Source organism: Pristiophorus japonicus, chromosome 8, assembly GCF_044704955.1.
Source record: "Pristiophorus japonicus isolate sPriJap1 chromosome 8, sPriJap1.hap1, whole genome shotgun sequence".
NCBI classification, from domain to species: domain Eukaryota; kingdom Metazoa; phylum Chordata; class Chondrichthyes; family Pristiophoridae; genus Pristiophorus; species Pristiophorus japonicus.
This window is the reverse complement of record NC_091984.1, coordinates 208,564,787-208,583,158: the sequence shown is the minus strand read 5'-3', so window position 1 is coordinate 208,583,158 and position 18,372 is coordinate 208,564,787. Positions and strand designations below refer to the sequence as shown.

General features: G+C 43.9%; 1 protein-coding gene across 1 annotated transcript in view; it reads right to left on the bottom strand.

Moving 5' to 3' along the window:
* Positions 1–316: 316 nt before the first annotated feature.
* The window catches only part of LOC139268294 (cytosolic arginine sensor for mTORC1 subunit 2-like), a 91,820-nt gene continuing 73,764 nt past the window's right edge, over positions 317–18,372 (bottom strand). The window contains exons 7-10 of the mRNA XM_070886355.1: positions 18,035–18,142; positions 14,860–14,942; positions 6,121–6,215; positions 317–1,558 (exon numbers count right to left, since the gene is read on the bottom strand). Coding sequence (XP_070742456.1) covers positions 1,493–1,558; positions 6,121–6,215; positions 14,860–14,942; positions 18,035–18,142 — 352 coding nt within the window. The 3' untranslated portion in view covers positions 317–1,492. The remainder of the gene's footprint in view (positions 1,559–6,120; positions 6,216–14,859; positions 14,943–18,034; positions 18,143–18,372) is intronic.

Sequence of the window (18,372 nt, the reverse complement as noted above, 5' to 3'; positions counted from 1 at the left end):
ACAAATCAACCCAGAAAAATAGTGTTAAATATTGTTGGCCTGCATATAGTTTGGAGGGGGAGGGGGGGGGGGCAGACGGGAGGATATGACGAGATTTTAATTGTCCTACGAATGTATGAAATTTTAATGTGCAAATATAAAACATTTTACAGGATCAGGTCTAGGGGCTTCGCGCCTCTGGGGTCATAAACCATACAAGCCAGGATAGAGCAGTTAGCTGATCACGGCCAGGGAACAGTACTATTGGAGAGTGGAAAAATCATCCATTCTCAAATAGCCTGCCGGCTCGTGTGTCAGGATCACACATGAAGCCAAGTAAGTGAGCAGGTTGGGGGGGGGAACGAGGGACACGCGGGGACAAAGAAAGGGGAGGAAGGAGCACCCAACATTGAAAGTGCTCAGCACACTCAGCAACTGTCTCCTTTAGTGATGCACGTGGCCATTTTACACACGCACACACAAAGCCTTTTTTTGTAAATTAATCATTTTAATATCACTTAAACAATCTAAAAAAAAAATCCGTTGACATTTTACAACCAGCAACAAGAGGTCTGCCCCGCACTTAACTTCACAGCTGCAAGGGCACAGCAATTGATCAGGTCCCAAACCAAAAAAAAAACTAGGTTTAAATCAGACTTCAGCACACTGTGGTCCCCATGTGACTAAAGCACCCGTCAAATGTTTCCATGATTAAAATCTTAGACATTAACATTTAGATGGCAAAATCACTGCAAAATGTGTTTTCTTACTCTACACGCCTCGATTTCAGCTTTCTTGCCTCCTGAGAAAAAGGAAGCTGGTTGTAGTGGAAGAGTAGCAGCACCCCTTAAATACAATACATATCTTGGAGGATTATAACTGCAAGCATATGAATATACTTGGAAACCAAGTATAATTAAATAAGACTTTCATGGAAAATTAAAAAGAATATAGTTCATTAAAGCCATACTTCAGGCTAAAAAGTCATTCATAAACTAATTCCAATAACATACCAGAGGGTTGAGGAAACCTACAAGCCTCTTCCCTCCCACGTCCTCCATTTTTCTTCAGGCTCAGTTTTGAGAAGACTCTGGGTCGGAGGCTCGTAACAGCTCAAACATGTTACGGTTCATGACCTGCCTTACACAGCCTTTTAGCCATATTCAGTTTCGCCTTGAGTAGCAAACGGGGCACTTTTGTTGGTCTTCAAGAACAAGACCATCCAACACATTAAAGGTGTAAGTGCAAAACAGTAATACAAATGTTCACGACTGTGTGCAAGAGTTCAATCAGTGAAGTAGTAAATAGAGTTCAACTGAATTTCCTGAAGAAAATGAGCTAATCTTATTCTATGTGAACTGTTTAACTACTAAATATTGTAGAAAACCATTGGCCTAAATGTCTGTTTTGTGCTGACAGCACAGGCTTCTGGGAGACAACAATTCTTGGTCTTCAAAGATTGCGCATCAACTTGATGGATGAGCCCGTTGTTAATATAGTCAATGGATCTCTGCTATCTTTCACCATTCTGACGTCTCTGCAGCATAGCGATAACGCTGTCAATATCTTCTTCTGGCACCTGAGGGAGAGGGGAAAAAAGTAAGTCGACTAATCTGGCTAAACAAAAATAATTCAAATTTTAATCGCTTTTATAAAAGATACTTCTTCCCAAACAAAACTCCACTTGACTATTCCTCAAGTGTCAAGTGTGCCACAGGTTCAAACCATCACAGGCTACCTTCAATTAAAAAAAGTGCTTGCAATCAAAAATATATTGTCTTCCTCTTCACTCCATGCCGCTTGTACAACCCCCTATTTGGGCTCACCACTACGGTCAGTCTGCCCCAAACTCTGGAATTCCTTTAGCTAAACCTTTCCACCTCTCCTTCCCCTTTGAAGACCCATCTCTTTGGCCAAGCTTTTGGTCGTAGCTCGCAATAGCTCCTTTTATGTCTCGACATCCATGTTTTTCCTCATGCCACTGAAGTACCATGACATTTTTTTTAAACATTAAAGACGGTATATAAATGAGACTTAAAAATGCATACCGTTCGGGGCGATTTGATCGAGGTATTTAAAAGCGTTAAAGGACTAGATTGCGTGTTCTGATTGATAGATTATTTAATAGATTTGCGAAGACCGAGGTCATGCTTAGACACTATGCAAGGGTTGGGGTAACTTGGATCTTGGGCAGTTCTTTGTCCAGGGGTTAGTAGACCTTTTGGAACAAGTTGCCGGCTTGTACTGACTCTGTGCAGAGAGGTGGGACCAGTTCCTGGCTGGAGAGATGGCCTCTTCTAAAAGGCAAGTGAAATACCAGGTAATACAAGCATGGTTAATGTGCTCTCCTGGACTAGTTTCCATCTGCCCAAGGGGGATGTGGAGCAATTTTCCAGATTTATTTTGTCTTGGGGTTTCCATTCTGATTTTTTTCTGCCTCTCTGCCAGATTACATGGCTGGTGGAAGTTAGGGGGTGGGTCCAATCTAATCATGGAGAAGTTCTTGATGAAATAACGGAGAGGGTCAATGAGGGTAGTGCGATTATCGTTGTGTGTATGGAGTTTCAAAATGTGTTTGATAAAGTACCACACAATATCACGTTTCCTCAAAGCCTCCTTGATAAAATGCAACATCCCCACCGACACCTGGGAGTCCCTGGCCAAAGACTGCCCTAAGTGGAGGAAGAGCATCCCGGGAGATCGCTGAGCACCTAGAGTCTCGTCGCCGAGAGCAAGAAGAAAACAAGCACAGGCAACGGGAGGAACGTGCGGCAAACCAGACTCCTCACCCACCCTTTCCTTCAACCAACGTCTGTCCCACCTCTGACAGGGACTGTAATTCCCATATTGAACTGTAGAGTCACCCAAGAACTCACTTTTAGAGTGGAAGCAAGTCTTGCCTTGATTTCGAGGGACTGCCTATGATGACACAATGTCAAAACTAAAGCCCATGGATTAAAGGGGCAGTGGCTACACGGTTACAGAGTTGGCGAAGGGACGGAAAGTGGTGAGTGGTAGTGAATGGTTTATCTGACTGAAGGGTGCAGTGCTGCCCTCCAGGGTCCTGTGTTGGGACCACTACTCCTTTTGATAGACATTAACGACCTAGACTTGGGTATACAGTGCACAAGTTCAAGGTCCACTCGGAAATGTAGTAAATCGTGAGGACTAACAGAGGACATCGACTGGTGAAATGGGCAGCCACAGGGCAGATGACATTTATCGCAGAGAAGTGTGAAGTGATTTATTTTGATAGGAAGAATAAGGAGACACAATATAAATTAAATGATACAATTTTAAAAGGGGCGCAGGAACAGAGGGACCGAGGGGTGTGCATACACAAGTCTTTGAAGGTGGCAGGGTAAGTTAAGACAGCTATTAAAAAAGTCAAAAGGCTTTATAAATAGAGGCAGAGAGTACAAAAGCAAGAAAGTTATACAAATTTTTATAAAACACTGGTCAGGCCCCAGCTGGAGTATTGTGTCCAATTCTGGCACCACACTTTAGGAAGGATGTCAAGGCCTTAGAGAGGGTACACGGAGATTTACTAGGAGGGTACAAGAAATGAAAGACTTCAATTACATGGAGACTAGAACAATTAGGATGCTTCTCCTTAGAGCAGAGAAGATTAAGGGGGGTGTTGGTGGGGGAGTCTAGGATTAGGCCTTTCAGGGGTGAATTTAGGAAACACTTCTACACTCAAAGGATGGTAGAAGTTTGGAACTCTCTTCTACAAATAGCAATTCATACGAGATCAATTGTTAATTTTAAATCTGAGATTGATAGATTTTTGTTAACCAAAGATACTGAGGGATATGGGACAAAGGTGGGTATACGGAGTATGGACACAGGCCAGTCACGATTTGATTGAATGGCGGAACAGGCTCGAGGGGCTAGATGGCCTACTCCTGTTCCTGTGTGTTCAAAAACACGAAGGTAATTGGAAAAGAACCAGAGGCAACTTGAGGAAAAAATATTTTACGCAGCGAGTTATGATGATCTGGAATGCACGGCCTGAAAAAGTGATGGAAGGAAATTCAATAGTAACTTTCAAAAGGGAATTGGATAAATACTTGGACGGGAAAAATTTGCAGGGCTATGGGAAAAGAGCAGGGGAGTGTGACTAATTGGATAGCTCTTTCAAAGAGCCAGCACAGACACAATGGGCCAAATGGCAGCCTTTCGTGCTGTATCATTCTATGATTCTTCAACCATCATGACTGTGGGGGACAGGGTTTATGGACCAGATGGTCTTTTCCTGTCAGTCATTTTTGTATGTTCATACGTTGGGATGTTATTGCTGTGACTGCACAAGGCAGACTCCCTTGCAGAGTTATCGGTGATTGGCCAGGTCTGGGAAAGGCATTAAAGGAGGTGGAGATTTGGGCATTCTAGTGCAAACATCCTTAAAGGTACATGAGCAATGCCATGAAGCAATAGCTAGAGCAAATAGCGTGTTGGAGTGTATTCACAGGACAACGGAGTACAAGATGAAGTACACTGTTTTGTCCTTGTACAAGACCTTAGTCAGGCTCCAGTTTTGGTCTCCTCACATGGTAGCCGATATTGAGGCTTTGGAGAGGGCGTGGAAGAGTACCTTGGATAGGCTAAAAGAGTTGGAGCTCTACACTTTAAAGAAGTGTAGGCTTAGGGGAGATCTAAGTGAGGTTTGAGATAATGAAGGGAATAGATTGTGTTCCAGCTGACGGTTTATTTCAATTATATAGGTTAGGCAGGTCTCAAATTTAAGTTGTGTAAGGCCAGATCTAGGTTAGATGTCAGGAGGTGAACAGTGGACCTCTGGACAAGCTACCGTTTCATGTGGTGGATGCTAATTTGCTGAATTCCTTCAAGCGAGAGCTGGATGTGTTTCTGGCTGTGGCGGCGATCACCTCTTACAGCAAGTAGGTACTGCAGCGAATTCAGGGCCAGAGTGACCTCCTGGAGTAGTTTTGATCAGCTCGATGGGTTGGAGGGGAATTTCCCAGCTTTTTCCCCCCCCAAATTGGCCTGGGTTTTTTTGCCTCTCCCAGGAGATCACACGGTTTTGGGTGGGGTGGAGTGTATATGTTGTGATACACAAGGTATCACAATTGTGTGGGACAGGCTCGATATACCAGATGGTCTTTACCTGTCCGTCAGTGTTCGTATGGTCGTAGGTCAAGCAGGCTGGGAGCCCGCTCTATAATTCCCCCCACTTTTCCCACAAACCCTCCCAACAGCTTTCGCTGGATCCTGCACATAGACTGGAGAAAGCTCCCCTGTTGCATGTCTATGAATCCCAAGCCATAAAGAAGAACGGTTTAAACATGCCCCATTTCAGGATCATAAAAACATGCACCTCCCCAAAACTTGGCAAACACATTTCCACAAGGATAAAGTCTGTTAAATATCATTCTGTTACATGAACTACATTCTATTTAATATGGAATGATTGTTATTGAATTGCATGGGTAGAGCTTCAGTTATAGAGAGATTGGGAGCTATTAGGAGGATTTATTCCCCCTCATTGGGTTATTCCAGGATTGCTTTATACCAGTGATAATATTAACTCTGTCGGCCAGCGTGGACACGATGGGCCGAAATGGCCGCCTTCTGCGCTGTAAATTTCTATGTTTCTAACAAATGACAAACATATTGGTGGGGCAATGGGGAAGGATGCATTGAATAGTTAGGGTTCTAACCTGAAATGACCAAGATTTTAACCTTCTCTCCTCCTCCCCCACACCCCAATAACATTGTTTCCCACTAGTGTGTGTTAATACATTCTTCCTCCCACCATGCCCCAGCCCCACATCACCCAATGGCTCGTGCTTATTCTCTGCAATATGTTTTCAGTTTTCTGAAGGAGAGAGTGCCAAGTCTCACTCAAACAAAAGATTATTTTGCCACTGCCAGGAGCAGGTCCAGAGCCCATCGGAGAGTATAAGCAGCGAAAGAAATCCTATAGCCAAGATACTAAATAAATTATGAAAATCCAATAGATTCCACCTGTTGCTTTTGACAGAAACATCTTCCACCATTCTCTATTCCTTGTTCTGTTTTGAACAGATACCCGATCGTGTCCACTGTCTTTAAGCAAAATGACACCAGATATAGCAAGCTACATATAAATACATATAGAATTAAAGAGACTTTTACCAACGCATGGTCAAAGTTGAAGGTGCTGATGTAGTAAGCGGAAATGTCAGCATTTGCTAGAGGCTCGGAGATCTGTGCAACGATCCCACATTCATCTGAAAAGACAGATTAAAAACCATCAGGATTTAGAGAAGAAAAAAAGTTACATCAAACAATTGATACCATTGTACCACATTTCATTGACAATTAAATAGATTTTAAAAATTATATTCACTGCATTACACCAACATTCAGATGACTCCATTCCACTAAACCATGGAAATGATCCGTAATCTCAACTTGTTGAGTTCATACTCTTATTTATTTATTACAGCTCATTAGACAGGTATTAGGACCCTGCGGGAGCAATTCACAGTTGCTGTACTCATGCTGGTTCTCCTGGCTCAGTTTGTCAGTTATTTAGGTGTACACAACACAGCATTTGCTAATACATGGCAGCGTTATCTTCACACATGGCAACGTTATCTTCACACATGGACAAGTGAGTTGAGGGACTTTCTTTTAACATTTGAGTTGAACAAACAACTAAACAGAAATGTTTTTTCTTTTTTTTTTTTAAAAACGTGTAGACATCTCAACATTATCAGCAACTGCAAACTTTATTACTCAAATTAGATCTTACTCAAGATAGCATGAAGATCAACCCAGGATAGAGTCCCCAACTCTGAAATCAGGCCTAAATGGAAGAGGTCAGAAGAGACCAGGATTTACTAGGATTACAATGTTGGATTTTTCTGAGATTAGTCGTGAGGAATCACTGACTGGTTCTTTCCTTGTTCAAAGGGTGAGGGATAACTGATGGGCCAATACAAAAGAATAAAATTCTTAAGTCAATTCTTGAGTGCTGACCTTTGAAACAGAAATTGCACAAAAATCAATCATTAAATGCCATATAAAGGGAAATTCACTCTGGTGTGCAGATGCTTGGAATATAAACATTATGCGAGCAAATAACAGACTGTAATTCCATTACTAGGCAATACATGTAAAAAAAAAAGGGAAAAAAATCACAAACTGCTAAACAACTACCATGAAAGATATCTATTTCAATTTTTCAGCCATCCAAAAAATCTAGCACATAAATAAGCAAAATCAACAGTCGGTCGTAACTATTATAGTGTGTTGTTCGCCCAGACCTACAGCCACATGCCATTGAAATCATTGCATTTCCCCATATTGTTTACCCACTGGGCTGAAGATTGCAGCCTCGATGGGTCCATACAAAGTGTGCACGCACCCGGCGAGGCCTCGCAAGAGACGGCTCTCGGGGCGCGATGCGCACGCGCAAAGAAACGGCTTTTCTGATCTGTCAAAATGTCTTTTGACAAATCCTACGCATCCTCGCAGGAAGGACATCCATGGGGCAGAGATTGGGCTACTTGCCCAACTCATGCCCTTCAAACTTTTACGCCTGGTAAAAGCAGGTCGAGCACTTACTTTTACCAGCATAAGAATTTTAAAACATAGAAAATTTAAATTTAATCATTCATTTTTTATATTCAAAACCCTGTTCATTAAGGTAAGTTTATTTCTAACTATTAACACACATTAAAAAAAATTCCAAAACATTTATTTTTTTCTAAAACATTTAATTACATTTAATTTCAATTAACTTTAAATAAGTGAGGTGTATTTTTATTTATTGTATTGGGTTTCTTGTTTTAGTGGGATCTTCTCATTGACAGTAATGGGAGCTCGTAAAATCAGAGCTCCCATTTTATCAATGAGAATACTAGATAGTGATTGGTGGTCCAGGCCCACATGATCCGAGGATACATTTATCTTGAGGACAGGGCCCTGTACCCTGCACATCAAATGAAGGCCTCCAACCAGAATCCTATGTTCCTCCGTGACTACCAGGTATTTTCGTCGATTTTTTTTCAAATCGGAGGCGTCGTCCGAAGGAAGCCTCCGACCGCAATTTCCCCCCAACCCCCCCCAATATTTTTTCTCCGAGCATACAGTGAATCTAGAGTTTGTACACTGACACCAACATTAAAACAGAGCAGAGTATGAGCTAAATGGAAATGGAAAGCAGGACTTTAAGAGGTCGTCTGAATTGCGTGTGCAGTGTGCTGGATTGTGTGGCTCAACGGGCAGCAATGAACAATTTTAAGATTTAGCTAATCATCACCAGATCTGACTGGACCACATCAAGCACTACTGGGCCTCACTCTCCTCTGTCAAATCCACCCACTACTCCACATGTACTGCCGCACTGCCCCCGCCCTTTGCCCCAACCTGAACCTGTATAGCTCTCTAGTCTCTGTCACATTTCCCATCATTCCCTTTCATAGTTCATGTCATGCACGACGCCCATCACCTGCTGCCTTGACCCCATTCCCACTAAACTACTGCTCACCCAACTTCCCTTCCTAGTCCCCATGCTGGTTAGCAGTGTAAATGGCTCCCTCTTTCCTGACACGATCAATCTTCTGATTTTATTTTGTTGGTCTGGGGCCAATGCACAGTTTACAGTGTCAGCTGTGGCTCAGTGGGTAGCACTCTCGCTTCTGAGTCAGAAGGTTGTGGGTTCAAGTCCCACTCCAGGGATTTGAGCACAAAAATCTAGGCGGACATTAAAGTGCAAATGCTGAAGGAGCCTCTGCTGCACTGTCTTTCAGATGAGACATTAAACCAAGGCCCCGTCTGCTCCCTCATGTGGACGTAAAAGATCCCATGGCACTATTTTGAAGAAGAGCAGGGGAGTTATCCTCAGTGTCCTGGCCAATATTTAATCCCTCAATCAACATAATAAAATTCAGATTATCTGGTCATTATTACATGGTGCAAGGGTCAAGGATGTCTCGGAGCGGGTGCAGGACATTTTGAAGAGGGAGGGTGAACAGCCAGTTGTCATGGTGTATATAGGTACCAACGATATAGGATGTAACTGGTAGAGTGGACAAGGGAGAACCAGTAGATGTGGTGTATTTGGACTTTCAAAAGGCCTTTGACAAGGTCCCACACAAGAGATTGGTGTGGAAAATTAAAGCACATGGTATTGGGGGTAATGTACTGACGTGGATTGAGAACTGGTTGGCAGACAGGGAGTCGGGATAAATGGGTCCTTATCAGAATAGCAGGCAGTGACTAGTGGGGTGCCGCAGGGCTCAGTGCTGGGACCTCAGCTATTTACAATATACATTAATGATTTGGATGAGGGAATTGAGTGTAATATCTCCAAGTTTGCAGATGGCACTAAACTGGGTGGCGGTGTGAGCTGAGAGGATGCTAAAAGGCTGCAGGGGGACTTGGACAGGTTAGCTGAGTGGGAAAATGCGTGGCAGATGCAGTATAAGGTGGATAAATGTGAGATTATCCACTTTGGTGGCAAAAACACGAAGGCAGAATATTATCTGAATGGCAGATTAGGAAACGGGGAGGTGCAACGAGACCTGGGTGTCATGGTTCATCAGTCATTGAAAGTTGGCATGCAGGTACAGCAGGCGGTGAAGGCGGCAAATGGTATGTTGGCCTTCATAGCTAGGGGATTTGAGTATAGGAGCAGGGAGGTCTTACTGCAGTTGTACAGGGCCTTGGAATATTGTGTTCAGTTTTGGTTTCCTAATCTGAGGAAGGACGTTCTTGCTATTGAGGGAGTGCAGCGAAGGTTCACCAGACTGATTCCCGGGATGGCAGGACTGACATATGAAGAGAGACTGGATCGACTGGGCCTGTATTCACTGGAGTTTAGAAGGATGAGAGGGGATCTCATAGAAACACATAAAATTCTGACAGGAATGGACGGGTTAGATGCAGGAAGAATGTTCCCGATGTTGGGGAAGTCCAGAACCAGGGAACATAGTCTAAGGATAAGGGGTAAGCCATTTAGGACTGAGATGAGGAGAAACTTCTTCACTCAGAGAGTTGTTAACCTGTGGAATTCCCTACTGCAGAGAGTTGTTGATGCCAGTTCATTGGATATATTTAAGAGGGATTTAGATATGGACCTTACGGCTAAATGGATCAAGGGGTATGGAGAGAAAACAGGAAAGGGGTACTGAGGTGAATGATCAGCCATGATCTTATTGAATGGTGGTGCAGGCTCGAAGGGCCATATGGCCTACTGCTGCACCTATTTTCTATGTTTCTATTGCTGTTTGGGGGAGCTTGCTTGTGCGCAAATTGCCTGCCGTGCTTCCTACATTGCAACAGTGACTGCATTTCAAAAGTACTTAATTGGCTGTAAAGTGCTTTGAGACATCCGGTGGCCATGAAAGGCGCTATATAAATGCAAGTATTTTTTCTCACTGAAATTCTCTTATACTACAGGCATTGCATTCTACAGGAATTGCAGACTATAGGCATTGCATACTTTCTGCCTTTTTGGATAAATGAGTGGGAATCATAATTTGGCCTTTAGTCATCTCTCTCCCTTTCAAAACTGCCTTCATCAGCGCCTCAAAAAATCCTCAACCCCTCCATCCTAGCAGACAACCACCTCATCTTCAGTCTCCTTTCCTCTCCAAAGTCTTTGCATGGCTTGTTGCCTCCAAAATCCTTGCCCTCATTCCTAGAACTCCCTGTTAGAATCTCTCCAATTAAGCTTCCACCCACCACAGCACCAAAACAGCCCTAACCAAAGTCACACATGAAATCCTCCGTGACTGTGGGCATGGTGCATTATCCCCCCTCAATCTCTCTGCAGCCTTTGACAGTCAACGACACCAGAGTTGTCTAAAACGTTGGACACGTGTGGTTAATAGGGAATCCAGATGTGGCTAATTGTAGTTTTGATGAGTAAATAAAAAAATAAGACACACTGGCATTGGTTGTTATTCCCCTGAAACCCTCTTTACCTCCCTCTACTCCTTTGAAGACCCTCCTGAAAATCCACCTCGTTGACCAAGCTTCCAAATATCTCTGTCTTTTGGCTGGTCAGCCATTTTTTCCTTATGCTACTGTGAAGTGCTCTGGGACATTTTCCACGTTGAAGCAGCTATATGAATTCAAGCTGTTGACAGTAATATAAAACTGACATTTATATGGTTCCTTTCACATTCTCAGGACATGCCATGCACGTTACAGCCAAAGAATGAACTGTTGTTACATAGGCAAACAATCTTGGCCAAAATACAAGGAGAGCTCTGCACTCTTCCTCGACAGTGCTTGGGGGGGAGGGGGGGGGGGTGCTTTAACATCGCCTCTGAAGGACAACACTTTCAATAATGCAACACTCCTTTAGTACTGTACTGGTGTCAGCCAGGATTGTGTTCCAAGTCCTGGAGCAGGGTTTGATCCCACAACTTTATAACGCAGAGATGAGACGGCTACCACTGAACCTAGCTGACTTTTGTCACAGGACTGTGCCCATTTTCAAGCCAATCCTGATTTTCTCATTCCTCTCCAAACTGAAAGAAAAATTATTTGAATATGGTTTAATAGCTTACCAAGAATCTACTTGGACAATATATATTTATAAGAACAAACCACTTTCTTGTAAATGTAGCTCCTAAAAACAGGTATTTGTGCAATTAAAATTGGTGGGGGAATAAATAGAACTTAAAAATAAATAGTTATAGCAACTTCACATGCTACCCAACCACTGGCTTACATTTGCTTCCTAACTGTGAACCATTGTACGCCTTTGCAGCAATAACATAGGTACATAAAACAGCAATTGACAATATTGCTAGTCCAAATAATCAATAACTTTCCTGCTCATTTAACTTCAGTGTTAAAAAAAAAAGCAAACAGCTGCATTTAGTGGAATGACTGAACAGTTATTTAAAAAAGGTATGGAATTAACAGGCTCGCACCCATGTGTATGTGAAAGCATTTGCTAAACCTGCGATGCTGCACTCTGCAGCAAGAGGGCAGGAGTGAGCTTGTTCACAAGCTGCCGCTGCGCTGGATTCATCAGACCCTTCCGTAGTGCCAGTGTAGTTGTTGTTGCAATATTCTCCAGTGAGCTAAAGCTGCTGCAAAGTTTGGCATAATCAGATATTCCACATTAAAGGGAATCCCACAAAGAGCATGCAGCTGATCTAACACATGCTAAAAGGAGCTCATGAATGCCTTCAAGTGTTTGCTCAACCATTGCTATAGTAACCAGTTACGTCTGCATTCTCTCGGCCTATGGTGCAAATATTCTCCTTAGTCTTCTCTATTCATTTCACCTCTTGACTTGATTCCTTAGAACACTACAACAAACCGTTGTCCCGAAAATGGTTTACTGTTCTGGTAAAGCAATCATTTTCAGCATACTTACATATTTTAATGAATTATACCTTGAATTGTTATTTAAAATTGTCAGCTAAGTGGCTCCTCTTTGCGACACAGATGACAGCTACAAGTCAACAAGTGGCTAAATCCTTGGCAGTGGCTGCTCTGGTCTATATAAAGCCCAATGTAATCCGACTAGGATATCTACGGCTGGATTGCGACCAGGTTTTCGCCGTGTTTTGACCCTCCGCGGCAAAAAACCCAGTCACTAAGTTCGGTCGCGATCCTCGGTTTCTTTATCGCGGCGGCGCTTGGAAGCACCGCCAGGGAGAGCTGCGCCGGGGGTGGAACGACTCGGATTGCAACAGCGCCTGAATCTCACCCGACCCGTACACCGCGCCCCGTGGGAAAACCTAGCGGTGCAGCCCTGCCGGCAGCGGTAAGTTGGAAAACCTGAAAAAAAAAGGTCAGTTAAAGTTTATATTTTTTTATATTTTTGCAGCGGTTTGTTAGGGAAGGGTGTTGGTAAGGTTTTTTGAATGTTTTTGGCCCCCTCCCAAGGCCTCTCTCGCAGGGTTCCTGGCCCCGCACTAAAGTTGCCGAGGATCCCGTTCTTGCGCCACAGATATAGTACAATGCCTCCCTTTGCACTGCTCCCCGGCACAGACCCCAAAATGCCGAAAGTTAGGCCTTAAATCGGTAATGGAGCGAAAACTGTAATGTTTCCACCCCGCCTCCATTTTCTCCCCGAAGCAGAGAAAGCTAAAAATCCAGCCCTACAACTAATGGGAGTCGCAGTATTTTTGCTTTTACTAGTTTTAAAATAGTGTCGCCATTTTTTGAAGCGGTTTAAACCAGACTCTTTCCTCCTCCCTTCACGGCCCCACAGCCTCTTGACACACAACAGCCTGCGATGTTGCAATGCATTATCTGTACTTTGCTGCTTGTTAGTTTGGCTATTGTGCTTTTTTTCTAAAGTTCTGTGCAATTCTCCCAGGTTCGTTTTTTTCTTAAACTTTTACATCCGGTTCCAAAACAAATACTGTGCACTTCCGAGTGTCAGCTGTGGCTCAGTGGGCAGCACACTCTTGCCTTGGAGTCAGAATGGTTGTGGGTTCTTAGTCCCACTCAAGGGACTTGAACACAAAAGAAAATCTAGGCAGGCACCCCAGCGCAGTGCTGAGGGTGTGTGCTGCACTGTCGGAGGTGCCATCCTTCGGATGAGACATTAAACCGTCTCCCTCTGCCCTTTCAAGTGGACGTAAAAGATCCCATGGCACTATTTCGAAGAAGAGCAGGGGAGTTATCCCTGGTGTCCTGGCCAATATTTGTCCCTCAATCTACATAACCAAAAAACAGATTACCTGGTCATTATCACATTGCTGTTTGTGGGAGCTTGCTCAAATTGGCTGCCGCGGTCCCTACATTACAACAGTGACTACACTCCAAAAGTACTTAATTGGCTGTAACGTGCTTTGAGACATCCGGTGGTTGTGAAAGGCGCTATATAAATCCAAGTCTTTCTTTTTCTTTTCGAAAGGGACACAAGAAAAATGATGGTGCTACTGCAGACCATATCAAGAGAGAGCCCAGTGTGCCGTGCTCTGCAGCAGTAACTGTATAGGAGAGGATTTGATGACTATTATTCACCTTTTTGCAAAGTGCAATTCAGATACAGAGATCATTTCCACACAGGGTATAAACAGAATCAGCAGAAAAATCCTTGTTATTTTAAGCTTATGTTTGTTTAAGACTTGCATTTATATAGCGCCTTTCACGACCACCGGACGTCCCAAAACGCTTTGCGGCCAATGAAGTACTTTTTGAAGTGTAGTCACTGTTATAATGTGGGAAATGCGGCAGCCAATTTGCGCACAGCAAAGGTCCCACAAACAGCAATGTGATAATGACCAGATAATCTGTTTTTGTGATGTAGGATAAACATTGGCCAGAACACTGGGGATAACTCCCCTGCTCTCCTTCGAAATAGTGCCACCTGAGCGAGCAGACGGGGCCTCGGTTTAACGTCTCAGCCATCATTCATAAGATTCGATACATGGGGACCGCACAGGCAGCCTGCGAAGGGATAATTTACTGCTGAAAGACAGCATTTTTTTGTTTTACTTTTTTATTGAGACAGGATCACCAACGAAAACAAGGTGACAGACAAGATGGAGAGATATGCCTGGCAATGGAGCTTGCTGTCAGTAGACCTCAGTACCAGCCCTGTAGCTGCAAGCGGTGTACGTCCATTCTATTAAACCTGGGTGTGTAATACATTTGCTAAACTTGGAGCATATATTCTTTCCAAAAATAAATTATTTTCATTCCAACTCCATTTTCGGTACATTTGTGTCCAAGTACTAAAAGCCGTTTTCAGCTTGTAATGCGCACTCTCTAAAATTGATTGAATCTATGCACAAGTCCTGTTTACCTCCATTGGAATCAATCTGCAGATCATACATCAGTGGCACATGGGAGGAAAATTAAAACTAGGATTATTCACCCGTTCAATCTCAGACTTTTCACCTCCTCTCCAGCTATTGAAAAGACAAAGATGTTCATAATTACCAAATCCCAGGGGCTGCCCGCCTATTCGCACCATCCTCCATAGCTCACTCGAAGCACTTGTGAGCAGCAGGTTGCTGGGGAATCTGTTGCGAGAGAAAGCAGGGTGGTCAGGTGAACACACAGAATGAGAAAGGGCCCATTTGGCCTCGGGAAGGCCGCCCTGCCACGTGTAATCTACCCCATTGTGGACTCCACCGCAACCATTCAAAGGGAAAGTTCAGCATTAAAGAAATATATAATCCCCCAAAGATAATCAAGCTAAAGTGTAGAATATTCATGCATCCGCGCATCTGCACGATTTGACCCTGGTGTCCTGTCCTCTAGGCAATCGTACATCCCAATCCTCAGCATGGATGGTGGAATTTAAAAACAAAAAATGCTGGAATTCTCAGTGGGTCAGGCAGCATCTGGGCAGAGAAACAAAGTTAACGTTTCGGGTTTGTGACCCTTCATCAGAACTGGCAAAAATTCAAAATGCAACAGATTCTTAAGGAAGTGCAGGGGCACTGAAAGGGGGAGGGGAAGAAAGAACAAAAGGGAAGGTCTGTGATAGGGTGGAAGGCAGGAGAGATTAGAGACAAAAGGGATGATGGCCCAATTGGGATGGCAATGGTACAAGTTAGGAAACAAAAGATGAGTCTAGATGGGGTGTGAATGGTGGAATAATTACCAGCTACTATGGGAGAGAGAGAAAAAAATAAAAATAAAAAAAAGAGGGAGTGCGGGTTATAAAAAAAAGGAGGAAAGGGAACAAAATATGGGCAGAAATTATGGTCTGAAATTGTTGAACTCAATGCGGAGTCCAGAAGGTTGTAAAGTGACTAAACGAAAGATGAGGTGCTGTTCCTCGAGCTTGCTTTGAACTTCCTTGTAACAGTGTAGGAGGCCGAGGACGGAGAGATCAGAGTGGGAGTGGAGCAGAGAATTAAAGTGACAGGCGACCGGGAGCTCGTGGTCACGCTTACAGATTGATCGAAGGTGTTCCGCAAAGCGGTCACCCAATCGGCATTTGGCATGGTGGGAAAGCGCCATTCAACCCAAAGCTGATGTTGCTAGCATATGAATCCCACTCCTTGAAATAATGGTATACAGACAGCAGTGGTGGAAGGAGGGTGGGGGCTTTGCTGCTACAGGTTACCAGGATAATACAATACCCCTCACTCAAGTTATCAATGGTATCATCACTATCCATGGGACTTATTCTTGCATGTGTGAAGTGGCATAAAGCAAACAATGGCAATGAGCAGGTTCACGACATCAATTATAGAGCAATTTCAAATAAGCAGGTACAGCATCTCTCTTTACTGCCTTTTTAGAAAATTAAATAAATCTTAAATCATCAAATACAACTCTTATTTGCTTCAAACTTTCCATTGTACATAGATTTCCATTTTGGACTAGATATGGAGAACTCAACTCAGTTCTTTATAGAGCTGCCACATGTAATCTGCCCCATTGTGGACTCAACCGCAACCATTCAAATCACCCAAGGAAAAGTTCAGCATTAAAATAATAATCCCCAAAGATAATCAAGCTAAAGTATAGAATATTCATGGATGTGGAGCTGCCACATGTAATTTGCCCCATTGTGGACTCAACTGCAACCATTCATGGCATTGACATGTGGTAACTGCACCAGCCTGTGCCAGACCTTAAAATGACTGATTGAAGTACTGAGCGCTGCTTTGAAACTCATTCAATAGCAGAAGCCAATTAAATTATCTACCACTATACATTGGGCCAACTGACACTCACAGCGAGGAGGTTAAATTAAACCTTTAGAAGTCACCGGCGAGACCTCAGCTGGAGTATTGTGTCCAATTCTGGGCATCACACTTTAGGAAGGATCTCAAGGTCTTTGAGAGGTTGCAGAGGAAGTTTACTAGAATGATACTGGGTATAAGGGGCTTCAGTGATGTGGAGAGACCGGACAGCAGAGAAGGAAGGGTAAAGGGGAGATTTAAGAGAGGTGTTCAAAATGAAGAAGGGTTTTGATTGAGTAGCTAAAGAAAGAAAGACTTGGATTTATATAGCCCCTTTCACGATCACCGGACGTCTCGAAGCGCTTTACAGCCAATGAAGTACTTTTGAAGCGTAGTCACTGTTGTAACGTGTAAACAGGGACAATACGATTCCTCGGGCTGTGGGGGGTGGATGCACGGGCGGTAACCAGAGAACTCAAATTTAAGATAATTAGCAAAAGAACCAAAAGGGAGAGGATTAGAATTGTTTCTATTTTACAGAACGAATACATATAAAAAGAGGTGGGAGGAATTAATTGGACAGCTCGTTCAAAGAGCTAGCACAGGCACGATGGGCCAAATGGCCTCCTTCTATGCTGTATGATTCTGTGGGTATAACGAGAGAGCAAGTAGCAGAAAACCAGTTCATCTACTGCTGTTCAAACCAGCACAGTCTCAGTAATCATTTGCTGCCATACTTACAAGACAGAGCAAAGTTAACCCAAACAGCAACGTTTACACTTTCTTTTTGGAGAGTTCCTTTTAAAAAAAACCTGGTCAAATAACATGAAAAAACAAAACATGGGGGAGAAATTCACGTAGTTTGCGCCTCCAGTTAATGCCCCGGCGATGTTATTGCCGTGCGCAGCGACCCGTTTTCACCCCGCGAGGCCGCCGTGGGCAATGCCCGCGCCAGCTTCGCGGGTTGCCAACCAGGCCGCACTCCGCTCGCGGAGCGAAAATTAAAGGGGAGATGCGGCGTGCACTTTTAAAAAATAGATATATAAATGGCGGACCACCGGCCGCTTGCCATGTCCAATTCGCAGGGTCCGTGCCGCGATGTCGCACAGCCCAGCGCTCCGCTTCTGTGCCGGGCTGCTACCACGGCACCCTGCTCCCCGGTGAAGTGGTGGCCCCTTCTACCCGGTGCAGAGTCGGCAGCGGCCTTCCCCTCTGTGCTCCCGCCAGCGCTACGTGGCGTTCCGCACAGCTCGAGGCAATTCCCGCTCTTAGCGCCCCAGTCCCATCCCCAAGAGGCAGTGGAGCATGTGATATTGCGCTCTGCAATATCTACCTCTCGGGGGCGATAACCCCAATGTCGCTGCCGAGGTTCGGTTACCGAATTTCGGCCCCATAGCATTTAAAACACATCGCAATACCTCCAAAACTCCACTTTTGCAAAGCTCTCTGAAAAGAGGTTCAAGTAAACTAACCTCTTCTGTGTCTGCGTGTCCACTACAATCGAAATATAACCGTCAATCAAGGAAAAAGAAAAGAAACGGATGTAGTCAAGATCCTGATCAGCAGCTATTGCCTTCAAGCTGCAACAGAAGGATAAACAAACCTCTCAGCCTTTCCTTTTGAGGCACAATCATAAACTTATTTAAACCTTTGTTAAAAATCAAACACAAGTAGAGTTCATTCAGCTCTTCTTGGAGCATTTCATTCATTTGTCAGGACATTGCAAGGGAAAAAAGGACTGAAGTTTTATTGAAGGTTCCCCACAGGAACTATTTCAGGTCAGGTGATGAGATTTCGTAGGCCGCACAAA